The 13,084-nt window shown below is 45.0% G+C and overlaps 1 protein-coding gene across 4 annotated transcripts in view; it reads left to right on the top strand.

Moving 5' to 3' along the window:
• Positions 1 to 13,084, top strand: part of TANC2 (tetratricopeptide repeat, ankyrin repeat and coiled-coil containing 2) — a 167,253-nt gene that overhangs the window by 119,727 nt on the left and 34,442 nt on the right. For all 4 annotated transcript variants that reach the window (XM_066205359.1, XM_066205358.1, XM_066205356.1 and 1 more), the window contains 3 exons: positions 1,079 to 1,310; positions 3,951 to 4,117; positions 5,128 to 5,735. In XM_066205359.1, the coding sequence (XP_066061456.1) occupies positions 1,079 to 1,310; positions 3,951 to 4,117; positions 5,128 to 5,735 (1,007 nt within the window). The remainder of the gene's footprint in view (positions 1 to 1,078; positions 1,311 to 3,950; positions 4,118 to 5,127; positions 5,736 to 13,084) is intronic.

The following is a 13,084-nucleotide window of genomic DNA, read 5'->3' as shown; positions in this document are numbered from 1 at the left end:
AGAGACAGAAAGCCTTCATCATGTCCAAAGCCATGGGCACATTTTATCCCAGCTGCCCCAAGCTCCAGAGGAGTACAGTGTCCTCAGCTATATTGTCCTTCCCAAGTTCAAAAATGCAGTTTATTTTGTGACATTCTGTGCTGCAGTGCTCCAGGGCAGTGGTGGATTTGGTACAGAACTGCTCCCACCTGCCTTGCTGGGATATTTTTGGATACTCAGTGATATTTGGAAAGAAAACCTAGTCCAGAATGGGAACTGGAGAAAAGCTTTGTGCCCTGGCAGAGGCTCATTCCAAACGGGCAGGCGGTGCCTGAGGCTGGAGGCAGCAAGGGAGCAGGAGAAGCTGGGGTGGAGTGGTGGCAGAGCAGCTTCCCAAGGGATTCACAAGCAGGGACAGATTTTTGAGGGCCTTTTCTATATTGCAAAAGAAAACAAGAAAGTTGGCAGCATAGCCTGAGAAGGTATCACTGGTTTTCTGCTTATTTTAATAAGTGGGCAGAATGTAGCAGCGTTCTAGCAGAGTTTGCTGAGCTGGAAAAATCAGGTGAAAGCTGGGAAAAAGGGAACTTTTTAAAATTTAATTGATGTTTTTTGAATGGAACGTTGGGATCACAGTGTATGAGTAAAGTACAGGAGCCTGACACCACCCCCAGTTCAGGGGAAGCTGTACTTCTGAGGTACTGCCTCACTGTGATGTACTCAGGGAGTGCTGTCTGTCCACTTCCACAGAGTTTGATATGTGGAAACAAAGCAAATAAAGAGTAAGTTCAAGAAAGCAGTCATGAGTTACTCCTCGCACTAAGTCCTTGACTGCTGTTACTGTCTGTCTCTGCAAACAGCTACAGCTTAATTTAATCTATTCCTCTAGTGGGAGGTCCAGTCATTTTCAGAATCAGTGCCTGTTTTTACCAGCTGATTTGTCTGGATTCTTGTCATGGGTAGTTAGCACTCGCTGCTCTTAAAGACTTCACCTGCCAGAACAGATCAAACTCACCAAAGGAAAAGCTGCTGCTTTTACAGCTGTCCCGACGTGGCTCTGATGAGGACACGGAGTTTTTCATTCTTTTCTCTTTGCTAGGTTGTAGCTTATCACTACTGCCAGGCTGACAACGCCTACACCTGCTTGGTGCCCGAGTTTGTGCACAACGTGGCCGCCCTGCTCTGCCGCTCGCCGCAGTTCGTCGCCTACCGGGAGCAGCTGCTGCGCGAGCCGCACCTGCAGAGCCTGCTCAGCCTCCGCTCCTGTGTGCAGGACCCCATGGCCTCCTTCCGAAGGGGGGTCCTGGAGCCCCTGGAGAACCTGCACAAAGGTATCGATGTTCCCCGCGCTTGCCCCAACCTCCCATGCGCCTTCTTTTATTATGATTTTAAAAATGATGCGTGATTGGATCTCTGCCTTTAAACAAAGCGATGGAGTCATCTGTCTGCATCGCTTCTCGAGCTGAAGAGAAGAGGTGGGATCTGGAGAAGCTGGGAAGACTGAGAATCACGGAATGGTTTGTGTTGGAAGGGACCTTAAGGCCCTCTCCAACCTGCCCTTGGGCACTTCCAGGGATCCAGGGACCGCCACAGCTTCTCTGGGCACCCTGTGCCAGGGCTTCCCCACCCTCACAGGGAGGAATTTTTTTCCCAGTATGCCACTTGGCTTTCCCTTTTCTTGCTTCTTTCATATCCCAAACCTGTCTTTGCAGTTCTCAAGGTGAAAACAACCAGTTCCATTCACAGCACTGCTTACAGCAACATGTTCTGATTTATGTGTGTAGGGCTGACTTTTTTCCCCTTCCATGCCACTATTTTAGTGGGCTTTGGAGAATCTGAAGCTTTCACCAAAGGACTGGTATCATGGAAGTCACACCCTGTGTAAAAGCTTCTGGAGGAGCCGGTGACAAGCCTTGTCCTAATTACAGACTTAGAGTTTTTTCTAATACAGCATTGCTTTTGTCTTCTTTTCTTTTTCCCCTCTGCATGTTATAACTAATTCATTGTGACAGTCACTAAATTTAAGATCTTTGCTCGTTGCCATGAAAACTGTCAGAGCATTGCAGAATTCAAGACTGTTGTCCTGCAGAATCATGTTTATTGCTGTGCCTGTGCTGCATCTTGGCTGCAAAAATAGTTCAGATAATTTTGTTACCACCCTACACACTACAGTGTAAGATCCAACATGAAATAGATGCAGCCTCTGCCAGATTCAAAGTCCTGATGTTCAAATCAGCTCTTCAAAACTGTGTCCAAGCTCTGAGCAGCAGCATCTGGGTCCAGCCTGCCCAGCTCCACCAGGCACAAAGCATATGTAGAGCCAGCACAGCATGACAGCAGTTGGCTTTCCTGGCATGGAGAAATGTCACTGTGGAAGGAGCACGGTTGCTCTTTCCTACCCTCACTCTTAGCAAAAAGAAGAAGGATACATTTAGGAACCTGGCTCTAAAGGAAAATAATTCCTGGTTATTACAGTATCTCCTTGGGAGATGTTTCAGCTCTTGAAGTCAGAGTGTTTTGGAGGATTCTTATTTTTCTTGTCAAGGGGGTTGACCCCTATCTGGACTTAAATTCTGAGAGGTGGATAAATTTTATATGAAACCTTTTTTCTTTCCTTTCCTCTTGGGCTCTGCCCTCAACACAACTTCAACAGCCATTGTCCAGCACTCCCACGTTTCAAACCTGCTGGTTTAGAGTGCTGGCAGGCTAATTTGCACCAAGTGTTCTGTAACAAGATGAACAGTATCTGAAAATTGGTTCTAAAATACATAATATTTAAGACTCTGTTAATGTACCAGCAGGTCTTTTACACAGTGCTGTTGAAGCTTTAGTGCTACTGGGACCAAACTACTACACAGGTGTTAATGGTGAATGTCACTGAGAAAGTTAGATTTGTGTTTCTCCAATTAATATATGAATATATATATATTTAATGTCAAGGAATCTAAATAATATATAGGAGAACAAAGTTCTGATTCTTCCCCTGCTTTCTCCTCTCTCCCTTAGGCTTTATGAGGAATCTGAGATGTGGGTATAAAACTCGGGTACTATGTTCACGCCAAGATTTCAGAGAGGAATAAAGTATATTTCTAGTGTATGTACCCAAAATCTTGCTGACAAGTTAATTGAAAAAGCAGCTAGAGTAATTATAGTGCAGAATACGTATTTTTCACGTGTATGTTTACATTGGAGTAGGAAATAAATGAAACGTATTGATGGAAGGAAGGAGAAGATGCGCAGCAGTCCCAAACACAGTGTTTGCACATTTCTGTTCTCCCTGGAATAACACAGGGACCACAGGCTCTCGCCATCAATGAACATTCTGTGCTGGGCCTTTACAAAAAAGTTTCTGGTGCAATTTAAAGTAAAAAACACACCTGCTACTGTGCCTATTGAGCTTTTTGATAGCAGGAGTTTATCTGTAGTACTTTACAGATCAGGACTTGTAGTACCTGCGAATAGCATGTGCCATCAATAGACTCAGATTTCACATTTTGCACCTGGTTTTGAGTCTTGTTAGGCAAAACTGCCTTTGAGAAGATACCCCTTGAGCTTGAGATTCAAGTCCAAAAAGTATCTCTATCATTACTTGTAAAGCCACACTCAGCTCTCAGTGTCTGACACAGAGAAAACAACTGCATTTTCAGCATCACCTGGGTTATTATATTCTCCAGCTGCAAAAGAAATCCTGTTTGAACAGTCCCATGATTGACTTTTTGTAGGATTTTCAAGGCCAGGTTGGAACAACCTGGTCTAGTGGAAGATGTCCCTTTCCCCAGCTGGAGGGTGGAAGGAGATGACCTGTAAAGGTCAATTTGCAATTAATGTATCATTTAAAAAGTGCTGCTACTGTGGGCGTATTCTTCTTTGGCAATACCCGGTCGTGGTTTAAAACTCCGTAGTGATGTTGCAGTACATTATGGTTGTGTGTCTATAGCTTCTCCAATAAATGCTTTTTCTCTTTCTCTCAGAGAGGAAGATCCCTGATGAAGATTTCATTATATTAATTGATGGTTTAAATGAGGCTGAATTTCACAAGCCAGATTACGGAGACACCATAGTATCATTTCTGAGCAAAATGATTGGAAAATTCCCTTCCTGGCTGAAGCTGGTGGTGACAGTCAGGACTAGTCTACAGGTATGTTGAGACCCAAAATGGATAAACTGTGTCATTGACCTGATGGGCTGTGGTAGAGAAAGGGCAGCCAGCCCCCACATAGTCCCTGCCCCTGGTAATGGCAGCTGCTTCCCAAGATCCAGGAGAGCACCGACTATTTGCTCTTCTGTGCTGGGGTCCATTTTTTGCTCAGTAATGGAGTAAATTAAATATCATTTGGAGAAAATCTTTTTGTAATTGTAAGTAATTTGCATCCCAATGGCGTAAAGTCCTCATTTAATTAGGGTTTTTGCATCCCTCAAGTCTTCACTGCAGCTTGAGTTCGCACTGTGCTCTCCCTCTCTATTTTGTTGGAGAGCTTCTGGCTTTTCTGGAGTCGGCTTTGTACAGATCTGTTGCATCACTTCTCTCCTCTCAGTGGCTGAGAGCACATGAGGCAAGAATTTCTTTGGAGAGGCCTTTGATGGTCTTTGGTTTATGTTGAATCAGGGAGTTCAGTACATGAGCATCCCCTGAGTGCAGTGTCCTGCAGCAGACAGACATAGTTGCTTTGCACTGGAAAATACTCACTAATATCTGTCCTGGTATTTCCATGCATCTGTGGATGAGGAATGCAGAAGGATGCTCCCAAGGAAGTTCTTGGTCTCAGCTTCAGCAAATTTCTTGTGGCCTCAGATTTTCCATCTGGATGTCCATTCCCTCTGACAGGACAGCAAAAGGGACGGGAGGTCAATCCGTGGTTGGGAGGGATAGGAATAACAAGGGCACTGCTCTGTGGGAATTTGCCACCCCTTTCCATGGATGTACTGTTAGAAACAGTGTTCCTTGTTTTTATTCGTCATGTTTCACACACAACCTGCTTGATTATAGGTGAGAGTGTGAGGCCCTGAGGGCACAAGCTGTTAGTGTTCTTGCCCTGATGGAAGGTCTTAAAGGAGTCTCAAGGGTGCTATGGTAATAGAAATTAAGTTTACTTAATGGATGGTAAACACTGCCAGCATGAGTGTCTTTTTTTCTTTCTTTCTTTGTAGGAAATAATTAAGCTGTTGCCCTTCCACAGAATATTTTTGGATAGACTGGAAGAGAATGAAGCCATCGACCAGGACCTGCAAGCATACATCCTTCATCGGATACACAGCAGCTCCGAGATCCAGAACAACATCTCTCTCAATGGCAAAATGGACAACACGACATTTGGCAAACTCAGTTCTCACCTCAAGACCTTGAGCCAAGGGTCCTACCTATACCTGAAACTTACTTTTGATCTCATAGAGAAAGGATACCTTGTTCTAAAGAGCTCCAGCTACAAAGTGGTGCCAGTGTCCCTGTCCGAAGTGTACCTGTTGCAGTGCAATATGAAGTTCCCAACACAGTCTTCCTTTGATCGGGTCATGCCTCTCTTGAATGTAGCAGTGGCTTCTCTGCACCCATTAACAGATGAACATATTTTTCAGGCCATTAATGCAGGTAACATTGAGGGCACTTTGGAGTGGGAGGACTTTCAGCAGAGGATGGAGAACCTTTCTATGTTTCTTATCAAACGTAGAGACATGACGCGAATGTTTGTTCATCCCTCTTTCCGAGAATGGCTTATTTGGAGAGAAGAAGGTGAAAAAACCAAGTTTCTTTGTGATCCAAGGTAAGAAAATGCTCTGAGGAATCAGAGCTTATCGATGTGTTACTCTGCACTGTTGCCTGAATCATTTTATTTTACGAGGTTGCGCATGGCTGCAGTTACCCAGCTTTGCTCGGTGTACACTGTAGGTCTCTCCATTCTGTACTGATCACCTGAGGTCTTTATGTTGTTCGTGGAAAGAAGCAAGCACCCCTGGGCACACACCTGACTCGGCAAACGTAACAGTCATCTTTAGAATGAGATGAGCTGTTCCTCAGAAGGCCCCAGGCTCTCTAGCTCAGGTATCACCAGGGGCAGGTTACTCCTGCCAGGTCAGTCCTGGAGAAGGGGAATCATCCTCCCCTTCTCCAAAGGTATCAAAAGCACGGGAAGTGGGAGATAAGAAGGGGAAAGATGAGTAGTGCGGATGCATCTTTTGCAGTTGCTTCTTTTTCAAGTTGTGCTCCTTGTAGTTCTACTAAATGGTTTTTTTGGAAAAAAATAAAGAGCACAATTGTTCTGTAGTGATTTTGGACTGTAACTGCATCTGTAATCTCTATCCTGACGGCAGCTGAGTTCCTGGTTTAGCTCACAGGGAACAGAATTTAATCATGGTTAGATTTATATTCTCTGAGCCCAGTGATCTCTATCAACAACATTACTTTTGTTTCTAGTGACAAGTGGAAACAGACGATCTATGATTCTTGTAGTTTATCCTCATAACTTTTGCTCCATTTTTCTGCCCATTTCTTAAAATATGATCATAATAATCAGGGAAACACTCAGATTCAAGGATGTATCAGTAACCCAATGGTCAGTCTGAAGACATTCTCATGGTATCTGCTGGAGCTGGAAAGCACCTGGCAGATCAAGGCAGCTGTGGCTGTTAGTGGTGTCAGAGTAATTTACCACTTTGAATTTTGAGGTAAACAGGCTGCAGTAGACAAATAGGAAATAGCTCCTCCCAATGGGCATCTTCTTCTTTTTAGAGGGTTCTGACAATACTCCTGTTGAGTGAGCCCTTGGTGAAGTATCTCACAGCAGCAGGTGCCTTCAGATCAATCAAAGAATTATTTAATGTCCTTACTTGGAAGTCACTGAGTGCTTGTCACCACGTAATGCTGTTCTACCCTGTTTGCCGTGTCTGTGGGGTGCTTCCTCCATCCCAGTCACTTCCACCTGATGCTACTGGTTTTGTGTGGCCTGGCTGCAAAAGAGTTTGCTATCAGCTGGGTGAGGGGACAGCAGCCAGTACTCCTGGCAGTTCTCACGATCACACAGCACCTGCCAGAGTGATCCCTAACCGGAGCAACTCAGAAAACTCACTGCTGTCCAATTCACTGCTTCCATCATTACTGTGAAAATAGATTCTAGGTGCAGGATGCTTCCCTGCTGGGTGAGGCTTGTATTGGGTGCTGGGGCTGGTAGCAGTGCCTGTGGCTGGATAACCTGGGGACTGTGGGTCCAGAAATTCTCTTCACACTCACAGTGGTGGAAAGGGCACTCTCAGAATACCAGAGTCAGAAGGAAATTCAAATGTGGTGCATTTTAGATGGTTTTGCACTGAAACAAAGCGTGTAATCAGCACAAAGGCACAAACCAGACCGTATTCACTCAACGAGTCACCAGAAAGATTTTTGCTCAACATTTGGTTTTGGTGCTGCCTTTCCCAAGCGTTACAAGCGCATCATGCTGCCCTCAAGACCATTTAGGAGATTTTCAGGTATCACTTTCCGTTTCATATGTGCCATTAATGTGAAGAAATGAATAGTGACTTTATGGGGAGCGCTCGTGCTCTGTGCCAGCAGGGTATCCCCACAGAGCTGACCTGGCTTAGCTCCTTCGCACAGGCAAAAAGAAGTTCCAGTGCATCAGCGGGCTCTCACTACCAGGGTCAAGAGCCCATACATACTGGTGGACCAATATATATCTCTGATGCATAATGTGCGCTAATTGCATTGTGCCAGGATGGTAACTAATGAAACCAGATACAATCCAGAGATTAATAGAGAGGGATCCCTGCGCTACGACAGTCTTTAAAATCCTCCTGTCCTGATACTGAGCTCAGAGCATGGGAAACCCTGAGCGACAATTAAGAGAAGTAACGATTTTTCATTTTATTTCTTGGAAGAGAAGCAGAGCTGGCCACTGACAGAGCTCACAACAGTAGCCTGTGAAAATTTGTCTGCATCTGGTTTGTTCACAGCCAGATGGATTTCTTTCTGCTCACTTGGGAATTGAGAAGACATGACAACTGTGCAGAGCACTCCTCGGGGTTGTCGTAGGTGGAGCAGTTTGGCCATACCATGTCAGCACGTGAAGAGTAAGGTTGCTGAGGCTGATATTTTTCCCTGCGAGAAGAGCTTTGAAGTGAAATGTGGGTTTGTGAAGCTGCTTTTAATTGACTGACCCTGACAGAGTGCCCGCGTGTGAGGCCATTATGAAGGAAATTGGGATAATGGGCCTCGTGTCCACTCATATCCCAGCACTGCAGCTGGGATAATCTTCCTGATTTCATTAGTGAGAGCAAGTTCTCCTGTTCTTGGAAGCATGGGAAAGAGGGGAGGGGAGAGGGGGAACACAAAGTCCAGGAATTAACACATTTTTCTATGCTGTTTAGAAAAACAGCAGATCTCCACCCTCTGGGGTTTTGGTTAGCCCGTTGAGATACTGACCCTTTTCCTTGAACCCTCATCAAGCATTTGCTGTCCAAAGCAAAGGCTAATTGGCTCTGAAGGGTAACGCTCTCAGCGCTGGTCTCCCCAGAATGGAGCCCCTCCCAGCCCCTCCATTTTTTGACACATGGCTCCAGTGAAGGAGTTGTCAGAGCGCTTAACCAGCATTGCAGTAACAACCTCCCCAGCCTGTCAGGCCAGCACATCAACCAAGCAGCTTCCTTGACAAATAACGTGAAACATTTTAGGGAAAGACCCAATCCTTTGTGACTGGTACGTGGAGAAAATGGTTCTTCCTGCCCATTCCTCCTACACTTGTATTTCTAAACCTAAATTCTGCTCTGATGCAGTGCTTCTTTCTGCCCAGACTTAATCAGAAACTACTATGCAATTATTTCCCATGCTTTTACAACACTGATAAAATCTTTTATCCTTGTGCTGCTGCTGAAGGGGCTGTGAGTGAGACAGAAATGAAGTAATTTGCCCTGGCAAGGCAGTAAGAGAGCTGTAGTCAGATATGGACCCCAGAAGTGAAATTACCTTATCCAGGTTTAAGTATAAACATCTGAGTTACTTGTCTAGACTTGCTTTATAGTCAGAGGAGAGAAATTAGAGTGATTCATTTCATCCTGAGCTGAAAGGCTACAGTAGGTCAGGTGAGGAATGCCTGGGAAGCATCTCCTCCAGTGCTGAGTTACGAGGAATCTCAGGATGATGGGCTCCCCAGGCGATGTCCCCGGTATTGACAAGGCTGGATGACGTGACTCTCTCCAGCCTGCTCCTCTCCAGGCTACCCCACACACGGGGCTTTGAAGCAGATTCACAGGTTTTCTTTTCTTGTTCAGGAAAAAGATACTCTCAGTGCTCTTGCCAGGATGAATTTCCCAATTTGGGCTTTTGTGTCTCAGGGTGGCGCTGGACCAGCCAATGTTGTGTGTGCTGGTGGTGGTGCCTGAGGCAAGAGGCTCTTGGTGCTCCCTGGAGGAGTCCTAGCATCCGTGGGACCGTAGCAAAATGAAGCATTTTCGATACTCACCTCAACTTCACCTCTGGCTTGGTGAAGCCAAACCTCACTCAGTTCTTTTAGGGGCCTGCCGTCCAGGTGTCTGTTGCTCAGGCAGTCACTCCCATCTCCTTGAGTCCTTGGAGCAGTTCATCTGGCCTGCTCTGGCTGCTGACTGAGGCGGGCTGAACCCCGGCCCCAGTCCCTGACTGGCCTCCAGGGTCACTCGGGCGAGGACGTGCTGCCCCAGGGATGTAACCTGCGTGGGAGCTTGGCAGAGGTGGTGCCTTTGGCACAGGTCTGCTCCTGGTTGCTGATCCAAGGGCAGTGGGTTTTGAAGGATAACCATTTTGTGAACCCTCAACAGGGCCATTTCCTTGCCTCTTACCTCCTCTTCTACATCCATAAACCCAATCTGTTCCTCAGACCTCAAATCAAGATACACTGCATGGATAAACATGCAGCAGTAATCCAGGCAGGAGGATGCAGCTCTCATCTAACACCCGAGTTGCCATGGTTTCTGGCAGAGCTGTCTTTTAGTACAATACGCTGTAGGTATTTTACATTTTCCTTTTGCTCTTGGGATCACATTGCAAGTGGAGACTTTTCCTACACAAAATTAATGTTTTTATGTATTACCCAGCAAAATGACAGAGTGAAGGCTTAAGAGCAAAATCAGGGGGTTTTGTTTTATTTTGATGGAATGCTAAATCTGATTGACAAATAACTGTCTTCAGTGTAAAGATAATTCATTTAGAAAGTTGGGAGAAAAAGAAGTTGGTGAAAGTGATATTTCTAACAATTCAGGGATCCAACAAACAGCTTTAAATGGTCCTTTCATTACACAGCCTTTTTAAAAATTACCTCCAGATCAGTCCTCCATATGGAGCTCACTTGGGCATTATTGTGCATGGATTGATTGATTTTCCTTCTCTTTTTTATTATAAGACTCTCAAAAGCTCTTAAAATACACTTGGATTGATTGGTAGCTGAAATGATCAAATGTTCACCAAAACCCAGGGTAGGTCTTAATTGTTTTCTCCACATCCATGAGGGATGGATTCCACTTAGCAAAGCAAAGGCATTGTTTGAATTCAAGGTGAGGCAGAATAATGGGTTTAGAATTTATTTGAATTCCTTTTATATTAGGCAGAAGATTAAAAATAATGCATTGCCCACTAGCACCTTGTGGGGCCAGAGATGGGATAATCAGATTTTTCCAAGTTGGTTGGCAGCTGTGCCAGCTTTCAAGGGGCTGCCATCATTATTTAGCATTGCTTTACACTTGGAATTATCTCCCTCAATGTCTTTCATTGCTCCAGACTGCCAGTTTTGTAGCTCTGCAAGTGTTGTAGCTCACAGTGGGCTTTCTGAGTGCCCCAGGTAGAGGCACAGGCAGCACTCACCACATCAGCACAGCCACAAAGGACATGTTGTTGGTTGTTTTGCCATCCCCAGCCATGGGCTGGATGCCACATGCCACTAAAATATGTGAGGTCAGGTTATTTCTTTGTCCAGCCTGCTGTCTGGTCATCTGCACTTAGCAAGGCCTGTGCTCGGTAAATGCAATTAATTACCCGATTACCATGAGATCTGGTGGTTTAAGACCATTTCCACAGCTCTATTTTTGGTAGAAGTGTGGAGTGTGGTACAAGTGGTGCCTGAGCTGTCGTTTGGGGCAGAATTTCCTCTACACGCATTGTATGGGAACAAGAGTACAACATTTTTCACTCTTTTAATTTACCCCACAAGCCAAATTTAGTGAGTGCCATATTTGTGAATCACAGAGATGAGTCTATCATCATGTCCTCCAGTAAATTGGAGAGGCAAACCCAATCTGTTCACCAAGTATGGAGTGCTGACTCTGAGAACACAACTTTTAGGCTTCCCATATGTCTTCCAGAGTAAAGTTTTTTGATTGCATGACTTGGAACCCAGTACATTTTGAAATGTAAAAAGAATGGGCAATAACTCAACAAAATGAGTGTAGGAAACTTACTGTATGCAAATTCCACATCTCCAGCATCTCAAGACATTAACTCTAGTTAGAGAGTCGTGGAGTGCTTTGTGTTGAAAGGACTTCAAAGCCCTTCCAGTCCCACCCGTGCCATGGGCAGGGACACCTTCCACTAGACCAGGCTGCTCCAAACCGCATCCTGTGTGGCCTTGGGCACTCCAGGGATGGGGCAACCGCAGCTTCTCTCTCTGGGCAGCCTGGGCTAGGACCTCACCATCCTCACGGGGAGCAATTTCTTCCCAATATCTCATCTAACCCTGCCCTCTGGCAGTGGAAAGCCAGTCCCCCTTGTCCTGTTACTCCAGACCCTTGTCCAGTGTCTCTCTCCAGCTGTATTGGAGTCCTTTTCTAATCTGATGCAGAAGTCAGAGGTCGAAAATAAATCACTTAAGCCGTTGGTAGCAAGCTGGGGATCCGTAACAGGGATTTAGCAGTGCAGTGAAGTGACTTTTCTGCAGGTTTTGCCCTGAACTGCAGTCAGAGCTGCAGCTGCAGTGTCAGTTGGAAGAGACGAGGAGAAAAGACAGACAGATTATAAATGATGACGGATGAGATGGAGAGCAGATGTGATTACTACCACCATAAAGGACATCAGTAGAGCAGCTCGTTTTAACTGGCTCATTAGACATGCAAACCTCAGCACTGGGATGCAGCGGGGGTTGAATATATTTACTACCTTAAAGTTACTGTCCTCATAAAATCTGATCTTTTGTGTTTTTTCTCCTGGGCATTAAACTTCTGTCTGCTGGCCATTTTCACATCTAAATGGAAGAAAATATTCACCAAATAATCCATCCTGTGGCACTGAGCCACCAAGAAGAGAGGAGTGGAGTTAACCAGCAACTGATCAAAGGAGGAAATGCTAGTGAATTTCTTCCTGTTATTTTATTCCTCAAATATTAAGTCTCACTTTTAGAGCAAAATCATCTTCCAGCAGTGCAGGAGAGAGTAGCCTTAACTGTTTTGTTTTAATTTTTCTATAGTGTGAATTCCTTCCAAGTTAATTTGCAATTAAAACATCAGAGGGAAACTACATTAAAAAAAGTCAATAAATCAATTTAGGTGATAAACTGTTCCTTCGAGAGGGGCTCCTGGAGCTGAGCTTGGCCTTTCTGCAGGACAGACATCAAGATATCCTTCTGCAAGGGAAGAGGCTCTGGGCTTTGTAAGAGCACACATCACTCTCTGCACTGCAGTTATGACATTACACTTGGCAGAGCTGAATAAAATATGAATACACATCTTTTGAAGACCAGATTCACTGGGCACAGTGTCAAATCTCTTGGTTTTGTAATGTTTTCATGGGATTAGCTGGAAGAAGGGAGATGTGGGTGTAAATCAGGGAATTTGGTCTTTGATAGATTCAGAAGCGAACAGGACTGATTCTCGTTTATTTTTTTTGCTCGTCTTTACTCTGGTGCTGCAATGCCTTAACACTGGAGTAATTTTTTACCCTTTAAAATCTTTTTTTTACCTGAGAACTGGAAGAGTTTAGATGACACACAGATCTGGAAGCTTTTAATATTTTCTTTTGTATTAATCATTCTCCTTCACTGCTCTTTGGTCACACCAGTATTTTATCAGTGAGACTTTGTCCTTTTCCATTTGTGGCATGAGGAATGGGGTCACCTGGGGACTGTGCTTAAGGTACCAACATCCTGCTCTGCACCCAGAACTG

The sequence above is a fragment of the Chamaea fasciata genome, unplaced genomic scaffold, assembly GCF_029207755.1.
Source record: "Chamaea fasciata isolate MVZ Bird 193981 ecotype frontalis unplaced genomic scaffold, bChaFas1.0.hap1 SCAF_27, whole genome shotgun sequence".
NCBI lineage: Eukaryota > Metazoa > Chordata > Aves > Passeriformes > Sylviidae > Chamaea > Chamaea fasciata.
This window is presented reverse-complemented; position numbering and strand designations above follow the sequence as displayed.